Source organism: Maylandia zebra, linkage group LG10 (genome assembly GCF_041146795.1).
Source record: "Maylandia zebra isolate NMK-2024a linkage group LG10, Mzebra_GT3a, whole genome shotgun sequence".
Classification (NCBI taxonomy): domain Eukaryota; kingdom Metazoa; phylum Chordata; class Actinopteri; order Cichliformes; family Cichlidae; genus Maylandia; species Maylandia zebra.
In genome coordinates this window covers 6,653,640-6,667,194 of record NC_135176.1, presented here as the reverse complement: position 1 = coordinate 6,667,194, position 13,555 = coordinate 6,653,640, and the positions used below count along the sequence as shown (strand labels likewise).

Below are 13,555 nucleotides of genomic sequence, written 5' to 3'. Positions count from 1 at the left end.
CACTACTCGGGTTAAACATGATATATAAGTCACTTTGATAACTTAAAAATGTTATTGTTTGACTTTTTCAGTGGTTTATTTGTTCGTGAGTAAATCGGTTTGGCTGAGATTAAAGTTTACATTAAATTAAATGTAACTTTATTAATCCCTCGGGAGGGTTCCTCCAGGGTTTTCACACAGCTGAATAAACATCAAACAGAAAATGATCAAACAGAAGAGTTTACGTCAGCGCCCGGTTATATTTTAGATAGCAAGGAGAAGACGGCAGTTTCACTCCACTGAGGGAGCTCGTGACGTGCTACCCGGCTTTCTTTAGACCACGAAGGCCGGGTCCTCAGGTAGAAGCAGCCTCTGAATTTGGACACCCCCGCTGTTTCTGAGCCGGCCAATAATAACAGTGACATTTAACGTATTTTACCCGATAAATAAACCCTGTAAAATGTATCTATCACCCCCCCCAACAGCCCTTTTGAATGTCTCCCTAATTCTGAGGTCTCAAGGTTGGCAAGTATGGCTACAAGACCTCACTTTTTTGCCACATGTATCGCAAACCACATCTCAGCTGTTTGTGGAGGTAAAATACGTTCACACATGACTCCAGTTACGCTCAGCCATTGTTGTGAATGCGCACGCCAGGGGGCTGCAAGACATTTATACAGCCGTATTTCGCACATGACTATGAAAGGCGGAAGAGGAAGTAGTTCCTTTGAAAGTAGACAATCCGAATGTTATAGTTTCTTTCCACTGCGTTCATTTTAATGATAAACTACAAATTTACCCTAAATTACTAAAATATCGATATTTTAATGTGAGAATCGATTCTAGAACATAAATGATTGGTATCGGAGGAATCGATATTTCAGGATCGATCCGCACATCACTACTAACCGGAAACACGTGACCTCCACAGTAGCCGGAAGCACGTGACCTCCACACTAGCCGTAAACACGCATGGATACCGTGGAAGTCTTGCAAGTTGATCACAAAGGTTGGTTAAGTCTTTCTTAAATAAATTTGCCGTTAGTGATTTTATAATTCTAGGAATCGTCTAGTTTTCTTACAATGATCATGTTGCCACTTATTTTGCGTTACAACCACATTCCTCCTTATTTTAATGTTTTTTCATCGTGCTCCATGGCAGAGAAACACACAAATATGATTTTTCCTGGGCCTGGTTTAAGTAAGAGAGCTGGATTAACGGCTTCTGTGGGCGAGAAGAAGCAAAAACCACATTTTGCATTAGAGTATGATTTATTGTTGGCGTCAGAGATGCAAAATAACGAATACTTCAATACTGTACTTAAGTAGAATTTTCTGGTATCTTTACTGCTGTACTTTTTTGTGCCTACTGTATACTTCTTTATACTTCTACTTCTCACATTTTAGCACGCGTATCTGTACTTTGTAATCCGTACATTTGTAAATCAGTCCCCCGCACGCGTGCTTTGGACGCAAGATTACTTCAAAATTTTGTACATAAATTATATTTTAGACCCTGTACTTCTTACTTCGACTTGACTAAAAAGTCGAGTCAGTGCTTTCTAAACACAGGTATCTAAACTGTAGTAAGGAACGTGTGTACTTGTGACACCTTTGGTTAGCGTCAACACTGTAAATTTCGTCACAAACAGATTTATAGATTTATCAATACTTCTATTCGTTATTCTTTTCTGTACAGCTTTTTTATTGCCCAGATTTTAGTTAGCCCCTGTTCAATTGACTGTTATATGTCAATAGAAACATGTCTCACAAATTAAAGTGTCTTGTAAAATATTTGTGGGTTTTTTTTTTCAAGAATTTTCTTCCCAAATCTATTACATGCCAACTGTAAATTGTTATTTCTGCTAAATCCTTAACTTAAATGTATATATGGTGTTTATCTGTTTCTCTCTCTGTTTTAGATGCACACATCAATCTGGAATTCGGGCTTAAAGTCAGAATTGCAGGAATGCAACACGTGTTGCAGAGGACTCTTTCACTGCCCTCTGTGCCCCACTTTCAGCCCTACTGTCAGGGCAAAGATTGAGGAGCATCTAAGTGTGCATATAAAAAAAATGCTTTGCCTTTCAAAGGTATGTTTGTATTAAATATACTTTATAGTTATAAATATGCACTTTTTTAAGCACTTCTGCAGTATCTTTGTTGACTTAAAAGTTGCTGTTGATATTGTACAGTTCAGTGCATTCATCTGCAACAAAAATAGTGTTTTTATAAAATATATTTTTATTTACTTTTCACCACTTTTCTTGACATAAGTTTTGTGATCCATACCATTTTGCTTTCATTATTGAGGTTGGCTTGGATGTTTTTGTTAACATGTACAATCTGATTGTTAGACAAATTGATTGCATTCTATACAACTACATTTAAATTACATCTGTTTGTTTGTTTGTTTTTTTCTCTTACAGATAAAATGATATGCCGGTGCAGGCTGCCTTGTAGGACAACAGGACACTTTCACTGCCCTGTCTGTAAGATTACAATCATACGGCGTGGGGATATGGCAAGGCATTTATTGTCTTGTCAGCATTCTTCAATGCCAAGTCAGCCACCATTATCAGGACTGCTCCCCGCTGAACTCTCCGAGGAGACCCGTATTCCTCCGGCAGTACTCTTCGAGGAGCCCCGTTTCCCCCCCAAGGTTTTGTCTTCGGTATCTGAACCATTTTCTGAGTCTTTGTTAGAACATTCATTGGCTCTACCCTCTGTGTTCAATAAAACTGCAGCTGATGGAAAGTCCATGAAAATGACATGCCCTCACTGTGGCCTTACTCTTCATAGCTCTGGCAAGCTATTTGCACACTGGAGAGAGGAAGCCAAAGCTGTGCTTGAAGGACAACACGTGCCCATTTTCAGACTGAAAAAGCGCAAGTTCCAGGAAGTCAGTCAAGTCAGTATTCACTTTAACCAGTAGTGTAATTATATGGTTAGTGAAATTTGAATAACTGTTAAAAAACTGTTCTGCAACAGAGAAATAACTATGTTTTCATCCCCATTTGCCTGACACAGGAGCCAGCAGTTGTTGAAGATCTGCGTCCTGCTGTGCAGTGGGTTGTCCAAAATAAGGTACTTTTCTGTGGACATGTAACAATGCCCAAATATCTGTCCTTAAATCAAGGGGACCAGCAGAGGGTCTTAATAGACATGTCAGAGGAAGAAGACACTGGAGCAAGGGACTTGTTCCTCTTTGTTTTTCAGTTTGCAGAGGACATGGAGCTCTTTTTGAAAGCATGTGCCAATGAGCAGGGGCTAAGGGTCAGTGCTATGTTTGACATGTAATGGACAAATGAAGGCACTGGCTGTGTTTGTTTGTTTGTTTGTTTAATATGTTGTTGTTTTTTTGTTTTGTTTTTTGCGTAGTACAAAATTCCAATTAAACTTATTTCAAAATGTTGTTCACTTTATTCTGTGTCCATACTTATAATAAAGGATTACAGTGTAACAGCATTAAATGTAAATGTAACAGCATTTTTTTTTAAACTTGTAATTTCAAAATAAAAAGCTTATTGTTGATATTAACAGTAAAGAATTGCAATCAATAATATTTTTATACATTTTAAACATTAACACTCTGGGCTCTATCCTGGCCATCTGTGGACACTTCACTTATTCTTTTTTTTGACTACTGCACTGCAGTGGACCAAAAGAATGACACGGGTTTGATCTTAAGGATCTAATAGTTGTGTGTGTTGTGCATGACATTGCCACACAAATATGTATTTGCAAGATAGAGTAGAATAAATTATGACGCATGAAATATTACATAGGCTGCAGTGAATTTCTGTTGATACAGCCTATTGAGCTTTGAGTTTCCCAGTCAAACTTAGCTTTGAAGCACATGCTAAAAACACTTTTACTCTTGTACATTTCAAAACAAGACACCATAGCCAAAATATTAACAAAATATATATTATTAAAAAATTCAAAGCTGCAGCACATACAGCAACAAACACCGTTAGTAAATGTGTCCTGGAGTTTATGCAGGTGCAGAAAGTGCTGCTGCTGTAAGTAAGCCTAACAGCTTCCAGATCACTTATTTTTCTGAAAAGATGGTAGGAAGGGCATCACTGCTCATTTCTACAGTCTCCCAGATCTTGGAATACAATCCCTTTGTACCATGAAACCACTTCGCAGTACTAGGAGTCCACTAAAACCTATAAAGAGAGTGATCCCGGAAGAAATGGGGCACACACTAGTGACCTCAACAATTGCAAGACAGCCTTTTCCCCGATGCTCAGATACAATTTTGATTTTGATGAAAAGGACTGGTGCTATTTTAAAGAGTCACGTCGGCAAAAGTAGATAAATGTTTTAAGAAATATACATTTTATAGCATTTTGTGAACATACACAAAAAGTGGCCATTTTTGGCAACAAACAAGCTGAGAGAGTTTTATATTTTTTGCTCTCCTTGAGCAAAAATAATAGTGCATAATAATCAATGTTGATGTTAATCAATTAGATGTCCCAGACACTACTATTAATAATACAGCAGCCCCTCGTTTATCGCTGGTGTTACGTTCAAAAAATAACCTGCGGTAGGTGAAATCCATGAAGTAGCCAACTTTATTTTTTACAATTATTATAGATGTTAAGACTGTAAAACCCCTCACTACTTGCTTTATACACTTTTCTCAGACAGGCATGAACATTTTCACACTTTTCTCTTTTGTTTAAACACTCTTAGAGTTCAAACCTTCGTAGAAACATAAGTCCAGGATTATGGAATGAAACCTAAAGGTGCATTTGAGGGTGCAAAACGTTTCGTCGGCATTGTTGTGTTTGTTTGGGAGAAAACTTACAAACATACAGTATAGCACTTCAGAGTTACACTGCTAGCGATCGAAGATTTATGTAAATTCGACAAGCTAAACGCATTCTGTACTGTACAGCAGGAGTCCCCAACCTTTTTGCACCACAGACCACTTTAATGTCAGACAATATTTTAAGGGAACGAAAAAATACAACAAAAGAATAAAAAAAAGAAACTGTGGTATTTTGTAAATATAATAATAAACGTGACTTGAGCTGTGCGCCAGCAACAATGACAGTGACATCCTCCTCTCTGCTTCTTAACGCTCTCTGGTCGCTATGGTAACGCGTAAATAGTTCTTTCAAAATAAGACACACAACTACAACCATACATTTCACACTGGAGGATCAACTCTCGCGGAACGGTACCAAAAGACTCACGGACCGGGACCGGTCCGTGGGCCTATTAGGGACCGCTCCTGTACAGGAGACACTGGACTAGATTGATTGACAATGGTCTACAGCAATCAGAACGCACAACACGATGTACTGTAAAAAAAAAAATAAATCAGCGAAACAGCAAGTGTCACTTTTGGCCACGAACAATTTAGGGGATGGTGAATTTTTTTGAACAAACCCAGAGTGTTAAAAAAAACCCCCACTTAAAACCATTTTTATTTCTCAGCAGCATCAATAGTAACAAAAACGCAATTTAGTTTTCGCTGTCAAAGTCGATTTAACTGAAGTTACGTGTTTCCGGTTACTGTGGAGGTCACGTATTTCCGGTTACTGTGGAGGTCACGTGCTTCCGGTTACTGTGGAGGTCACGTGTTTCCGGTTACTGTGGAGCTCCACAGTGGCTGCAGCCAGGTGCTCTTGGAGTGAAGCGGGAAAATAGTGCGATAGAGCAGCGGTCCCCAACCTTTTTTGCGCCACGGACCGGTTTATGCCCGACAATATTTTCACGGACTGGCCTTTAAGGTGTCGCGGATAAATACAACAAACTAAAACTAGTACCGGTACCGGAAAAAAAAATTATTCATAACACACGTGAAAAGACCCAGGAAAACCGAGTAAACGATAAAAACAATAACAAAATAACGCTGAACACCGATAAAAACCCTGAAAACTATACATTTCACACCTGAGCCTCAACTCTCGCGGCCTGGTACCAAATGCATCACGGACTGGTACCGGTCCGAGGCCCGGGGGTTGGGGACCGCTGCGATAGAGCGAGAAAGAAAAAAAACCCCACAGCTCGCAATAAGGAGCCGGCTCGCGCCGTTCACCTCAAAGATCCGGCTCTAAGAGCCATTTCGTTCGCGACCGACACATCACTAGTAAATATAGGAAAAGTTAATGGAGTCTGGCTAAGTTGATACCAGCACACGAAATATTAGCTCGGAAGTTGGCTGTACTGGAGCATGAGAAATATATGCTTGTGAGTACGATTATATTCTGTGTTCATGTTAAGCATGTGATGTAAAATGGTTTGTTGACTCTCATATTTGAAGCCGGCATGTTAGCTGCACTGCCTATGCTAATTGTGTTAGCATGTCAATAGGAAATTCCATTATGTGTTAGCATCAAGCCAGCGGGATTTGGAGTTAACATGTTTTCATTTATTTTTCTTGGTTATATCAGCTGCAATTTTATTTGTTAAGTCTTCAGTCAGTACCTTGTAATGTGAGAAATATATTATGCTCCAAATGTATGTTTCAATATGTTTTTTCTTATGTTTGTAGTTTCACAGTGCCTTCATTAGGGAGACAAATAAACCCTGCAATGAGAACTGGAAGCCTTTGCCTTTCCTTTTGAAGAACTGTTTATCTATCTTCCAAACTGGGCATCAACGTACAGGGAGGGCAGAACACAAGGTATCTCATGTGGTGGCATAACTCACACTGTCTCACTGCATGTGGACGATTTGTTGTTATATGTAACAAATCCAATCACATCTACCCCTGAAATCCTCAGTCTTACAGGAATTTGGAAGCATATCTGGATACAAACTAAGTTTAGCTAAAAGTGAATACTTCCCCATCAGTAATAATGCAGGAGAATACCCCAATCTGCTATTTAAGTTGTCTACCGAGTCCTTTACATATCTGGGTGTAGAAGTCACCAAATCCTATGACAGTCTGTTTAAAAGTAACCTCACTCCTCTATTGGAACAGTGCAAACAAGATGTTAAAAGATGATCTATTTTACCATTATCTCTCATTGGGAGAGCTAATTCTGTAAAGATGAATATTGTGCCAAAATTTCTGTATTTATTTCAGGTGTTACTAGGGCTGGGCCATATCATACCGTTCACGGTAATACCGGTATAATGTTGGGCAATGACAAGAAAATGAAATATCACGATAGAATATGGCTAAAAAGCGCATGTGCAGTGCATTTGTTTTCATACGCACATGGCGAAAAAGGCACGGCGGCGACGGAGAATGACAAGGGCGAAAGCGGATCGTTGAATGAAACCGATGAACCAGAATTGGTTTGTAAAAATGCTGCAACTTCAGTGGTGTGGAACTGGTTTAGCTTTCCTCCGTCAGATACACAACAAAGCACTACTTTTGGTAGAGCATGCTAGAGGACCGTCATTATTACCGTGTTTTTTGGAAAATACGGCACACTTAAAATCAATCATTTGATTTTTCTGAAAATCGACAGTGCCCCTTATAGTCCCGTGTGCCTTATGTTTGAATTCTGGTTGTGTTTACTGACCTCGAAACGAATCTGTCAAATGTTTTAGTACGACTTTGCTAAGCTACGAACCCGCACCACTTGATGAATTGTCGGAGCATTACGGCTATCGTAGGCAGGAGCCTGGCGGAGTGATACGTACGGTGCTTCAACATAATATTTCCGTTTTGCGTGTGTATAAGCTCTTTTTAAGTTTTGTGGATATTGTACTTGCTTATGCTGAGGATATGTCGGCCAATTTCCACTGGAAATGCCTTTTGGTTAAACTGTCAGCAAGGAATTTGCATTTGTACTGATACATTTTTATATAACTTTAATGCAAAAAACAGTTGCTTGTTTAAGTGAAAATACATTGATGGTTTTTTTTTGCACTAATAAAATTGTGGAGTTGTAAAGTATTTTGTCTAGTGTCAATTATCGTCAGTTATATCGTTATCGCAAATTTTCAAATCTATATCGTGATAAATATTTTTGGTCATATCGCCCTGCTCTAGGCGTTACCTGTTTACATATCACAATCTTTTTTCATGTCATTTAATCGAATGGTTTCTTCATTTATATGGAATAATAAAACGCCTCATATAAGAAAAGCATTTATGGAAAGACCAAAAAATTTAGGTGGGCTGTTACTGCCAAACCTGCACACATACTATTGGGTGGCAAATCTCAATACCATCTCTCTATGGCTAAAGGACTGGAATGATCAGATCCCTGCGTGGCTACAGATTGAAAGAGTCACAGGCAGGCCGCATTCACTCCCAGCTTTACTCTGTGCACCCCTACCACCTCTAGTTAATAATGTTAAAGATAACATAATTGTTACTCAATCGATAAGCATTTAAAAAAAACATCTGGGTATTCAGAGTATTTCTATTCACTCTCCAATAATACATAACCATCTTTTTCAACCACCCCTAATGGACAATGGCTTCAAAATTTGGCACGACGGGGGCATTCAGAGTATTGAGGATTTGTATATTAATGATACGTTTGCTAGCTTTGAACAACTATCTAGGAAATGTGGTCTGACTAATAACCATTTTTTGCGATACTTGCAAATCAGAGATTTTATACGTAAAAAGGTTCCTAATTTTCCAACTCTCCCCCCTCCTTCCTGTTTGGATTCTATACTAAGGGTCAATGAGATGAAAAAAGGCACAATATCATTTATTTACTCACATATCATGGACAGCTGTAACCTGTCTATTTCATACATTCGAGAACAGTGGGAGAATGATTTGGGTACCCAGCTGTCTGACGAAGAGTGGCATATGGCTCTTACCAGAGTCCATTTGTCTTCTATATGTTCAAGACACTCCCTAATACAATTTAAAGTGTTACACAGTTAAACTAGCAAAAAATATTTCCGAACATCGTGTGATAGATGCAAACAGACTCCAGCTACTTCCCTTCATATGTTTTGGTCCTGTCCGAAAATTGCTCCTTTCTGGTCATCATTTTTTAAAGTCATCTCTAAAGCCTATGCCTATAACATCTCGCCTTCCCCCTTTGTGGCAATTTTTGGTTGTTTCTCTGTTATCGCGACTTCTGTTCCCCCTGCCCATTTACAGAGGGTCATTGCCTTTTTGTCATTATTAGCGAGACGCCTGATTTTATTTAAATGGAACCTTGAATGTTTTTGTCTGCCCTAGAACAGTCCTGTAAAAACAATTGAGAGGTGCACCGCCCTTTTTTTTGTTTTTTTTTGTCTGTGTGTGTGTGTGAGGGTTTTTTTTGTTTGTTTTTTTCCCTTTTCCTGTCTTGGCATTATCTGTCTTTATGATCTGTGGGGATTGTTGTTTTGTGGTTATCTGTAGAATAATAAGAATGCTATGTATAATAATTGTAAAACTACAAATAAAGTGTTAAAAAAAATTTTTTAAGCTTTTCATTTATGTTTACCCTCTTATAATGGCGTGGATCTCTTAACAGATCGTTTTAATAATCATTGTCTTTCTATTTTAGATAAAGTCGATCTTGTAAAAACAGTAGCTCCTTTTTCATTCATCGATGATTAAATGACAGTATTTGCTGTTCACCTTCTTGTTAGAATTGCGAGAGCTGCCTATTTTTCAAACCTGGTTTTGAAGACCAGAAGTAACTCCTTACTGTAACTCCTGCTGTACCTGCAGTCCCAAGTTTTTTAAATGAAGATTGGGAAATCTTTCTCTCCAGCTACTCCATATACTGTATGGCTGCAGACCTCCCAAGTACAAGCCAGAGGTCACCGCCTGATAAAGCCAGAAGAGCCACATCTGGGAATAGCAGAAACATGATCCAGAGGCCACCAAAGTACACATCTGCACCTAGACATTTTGTCCATAAAAGTTATGAACATAGTCTTGAAGGAGGGTGGGCCTGGTGGAGTCCAACTCTCACTGGGAAATGTGCTCACTTACTACTGGCAATGCGAACCAAGCTTTTCTATGGTTATGCTAGGAACAATCCCATAGTCCCAAGGTAATCCCCACAGGATGCTGTTGGGGTGCTTAATGTAAATTGTTATCTTGTTTAGGAAATATGTTATGGGATAATTAATTATAAATAATGAATAAAACATTTCATCATTTTCCATTTTAAAGATAATTTTTAAATATAACTTTAATTTACTGTATGCAGTGGTCCGCAGTTCACCTTTTGCCGATTTTTTTTGTGCAGCTTTGCATGTTCCCCCCCCCCCCCCTTTTTTTTTTACAGAGCATTGTGTTCTGCGTCCTGATCAGCTGTGGACCATTGTCAATCAATCTCCTCCGTGCTGTTTCTCCTGTTAAGTACAGAATGCGTTCAGCTTGTCAATTTTACATAAATCGTCGATCGCTAGCAGTGTGACTCCGAAGTGCTGCACTGTATGTTTGTAAGTTTTCTCCAGCAAACACAAAAATGTCGATGAAACGTTTTGCACCAAAGGCAACCGTGGGTGCCTTCGGTTTTATTCTATAATACTGGTCTTATTTTTCTACGAAGTTTTGAACTTTTAGAGTGTGTAAACCATAGAGAAAAGTGTGGAAATGTTCGAGCCTGTTGGAGAAAAGTGTATAAAGTGTGTAGTGAGGGGTTTTACAGCTATAAAACATCTATAATAATTGTAAAAAAAAATAAAGTTAGCTACTTCGCGGATTTCACCTATTGTGGGTTATTTTTAGAACGTAACTACCGCGGTAAACGAGGGACCACTGTACATACTGTATATATACAGTACATTAAATGGGAAGGAAAATGATAGGTTTAAACACACACTTTATAGATCTGCCAGTGTTTGGTATTTTATATGAATAGCCTAAAGCATTCTAGAGTTATAATGAAAATGGGAAACCATGGACTCATTTTGTATTAACTTTTCAGCAGTGCATTTTAAAGAAGTTATTGTCCGACTCTTCAAGGCTGTAAGCTTGGCTGTTAGGTGCATTTGTACAAGCCATAATGTGTTTGTAGTGTTGCAAAAAACACTCAAAGGTCCTGTGAATGTTTGCCACATTTTTGGTCTTGTTTTAAGCCCCTCAGAGTAAAATGTGTAGACTGTCACATGTTATTATGTGTTATTAATCTGCCCAGAGATTAATAACATCAGGGTCAGTGCAGAACTCTAGCAAGTCTGAAGAGACATGACTACAACACCATGGTCAGCGAAGGGATACGTATGAAAAAAGGGAGAACAGGACATGCTAATGACTCATATGAGAGTAACATTTACAGACACTGCTCATACAGCTTTCAGCGCACAAACAAGAGGCACAATAAATACACTACTGTAGGACAGGTTGCTGTGAGAGACACTACATACAAAGACAACAGGAAGCAGAAAACCACAAGGAGAACCACAAGCAGAAAAACTGGAATATATTGTGTGCATAGAGTCTCAGTTTTCACTTCTGTTGATATGTGGAAATTCAATTTGGACATATTCATGTGTACAGGGAAGGAGTAAGGAAGAGAGGGGGGGTTTGTTGGACTGACTGCTGAAGAAAGCTGCTTTGACTGTATTTTTCAGAAGTCTTTTCAAACTTTATGCAGGCTCATTAATGCAGGCTCACAAATAAAACATTATATTACCCAACTGGACAGAACATTTCTCAGTGTGACAATGAACAAATGCATAAACACATGCAATACCACCAATATTTAATAACTTTGAAATGGACTTCTGTGATAAGATTTGTTACGGTACCTGCCAGGCAGTAAAACAGGAAGTACACATGAGGTGACCGCATGGTTCAATCTTGATGTCTTTGTCATTCTCAGCACAGATCTTACAAAGCTGAAAGGTAGAGCCCATTTCACAGTACAGCTCATACTGCTCCTGTTCATGCAGAAAATACTGCTGTTAGTCATCAAATGGCATATAAAAGTCATGAGAAACATATAAACATGCACTATCCGTACAACACACGTTTCCCATCTCGTCTTGTACAATGTGTTTTTCTTCTCTCACTCGTTCAGAGCTATTCCATAACCTTTTATCTTTAAAGTCCCAAATTTTATTTGGGGATCTAACTGAATAAGTGTTCAGTTCAAAAGAAAAAAACATGTTTTCTCATAGTGAATGGTGCTGCACCAAATTCACAGAAACAGACTATTTTTATTGGTTTAATTTTAAAGGCTTCCCCCTGAAAAACCAAGTCTGATTTGTCACCATTACTAAACAAAAATAAGTACAAGAACAGGTATAGCTGTGTAAGAACTGCTAGCTACTAAAAACCTACAATTTATCTGTACAGTTTTGAAACCACAGAATAATCAGAATTTCCACCCGAGTCAGCATGTAGCATAAACCAAAATGGTTTTAAGCATTTTCTAGAGAAATTTTCCCAAATTACTTCCATTGTGACCATTTAATAATCTACCAAGAAGAAAATCGCTTTTGTAGCGGAAGCCTTGGTGGAGCTATGTTTTCAGTGATGTTTTCAATGATGCAAGCAAAAACTACCAAGCCAAATTCCATGAAATTGTGCAGTGATGTAAATATTTGAAAAAGAGGATCTCATTGGATGGTGATGTAGAACTGGATAACTTTCTTAAAGTGGCCTTGTCAGATAATACTCTTGCTGGTGCAGGAAAAACAAATAAATAATAAGCAGACTGCTTGCTGGGCAACTGTCATTCACCTTTGAAGTTTCCCAGTATTCCCTAACTGATCTCGTTTGGAATAATTTTCTCAGAAAATTAAAATGTCAAAGTACAGTGAACACTACACCATTACACATGAATGAATAAACAAACCACTAGTAAAAAGTGGTTTAAAAACAACTTTTATGTACTATTTTGAAATTGAAAAAATGTGGTTTCACTTCTAGAAAACTTAAAGTTTTTGTCACACTATATGGAAAATTCAGTTTTGTAATAAATCAGAAGTGAGTATAAAAAGCCATTGATTTGTATTACCTCATTTAATACCACACTTTTACACAGTGATTTTCAACATTTAATAGTTTGGAGAGGCTGTAAGTCATGTCGATTTACTGAATGCTGTGAAACACAAAGTCTACCTGGCGAATCATACTACTCACCGAAATGTCACAATTATTTATGTGCCATTACAAGTGGGAAATTTGCAGAGTATTATAAATTTCTCCACGTATACATGTTTTTTTTCCCAGTAACATAGAAATGCTTACACACACACATAACCACACAGACAAACCCACTTGTGTGACTTTGATGTGATCGTGAGGTGTCGGCTCACATAAACCAGTGAGGTCAGGATTGTAACTGCGACCATCTGGGAATAAGTAGCTGTGAATTTAAAGCAAACAACCAAACAACAAAGAACAGCATTTCATTATATGTTATATTTATAAGAGTTTAACTTGTGCACAATTCAATAATCATGAATTCTGTCTAGTTAAAAACAGTGGGTATAATTATGTAATGAGTAAAGTGAAAAAATGGATTAGTAGTACTGTTTGTATCAGTAATATAACCTGTTTTTTCCACCACTTGAATTAAATATATATGTCTAACTTTTTTGAAGGCTTTTAATATTATCAGGTTTATTGAAACAGACAACATCAGATAAACACTTCTGGGTCAAAAACCCTTTCTTGATCCATATATATAAACCAGAGATTAGCAACAAATCTCTGGTTTGCTGCTAAACATTT

At 38.0% G+C, this 13,555-nt stretch overlaps 1 protein-coding gene and 1 long non-coding RNA gene across 6 annotated transcripts in view; one reads left to right on the top strand and one right to left on the bottom strand.

Annotated features, from left to right (window-relative positions):
• The window catches only part of cblb (Cbl proto-oncogene B, E3 ubiquitin protein ligase), a 162,977-nt gene that overhangs the window by 93,127 nt on the left and 56,295 nt on the right, over window positions 1-13,555 (bottom strand). For all 5 annotated transcript variants that reach the window (XM_014412994.2, XM_014412993.3, XM_023154987.2 and 2 more), the window contains 2 exons: window positions 13,100-13,187; window positions 11,623-11,754 (listed from right to left, as the gene is read on the bottom strand). In XM_014412994.2, the coding sequence (XP_014268480.1) occupies window positions 11,623-11,754; window positions 13,100-13,187 (220 nt within the window). The remainder of the gene's footprint in view (window positions 1-11,622; window positions 11,755-13,099; window positions 13,188-13,555) is intronic.
• LOC143420763 (uncharacterized) lies at window positions 1,922-3,272 on the top strand. Its single transcript, XR_013100486.1, has 4 exons — window positions 1,922-2,072; window positions 2,409-2,653; window positions 2,782-2,890; window positions 3,010-3,272. It is a non-coding gene; the product is annotated as an uncharacterized LOC143420763 (long non-coding RNA).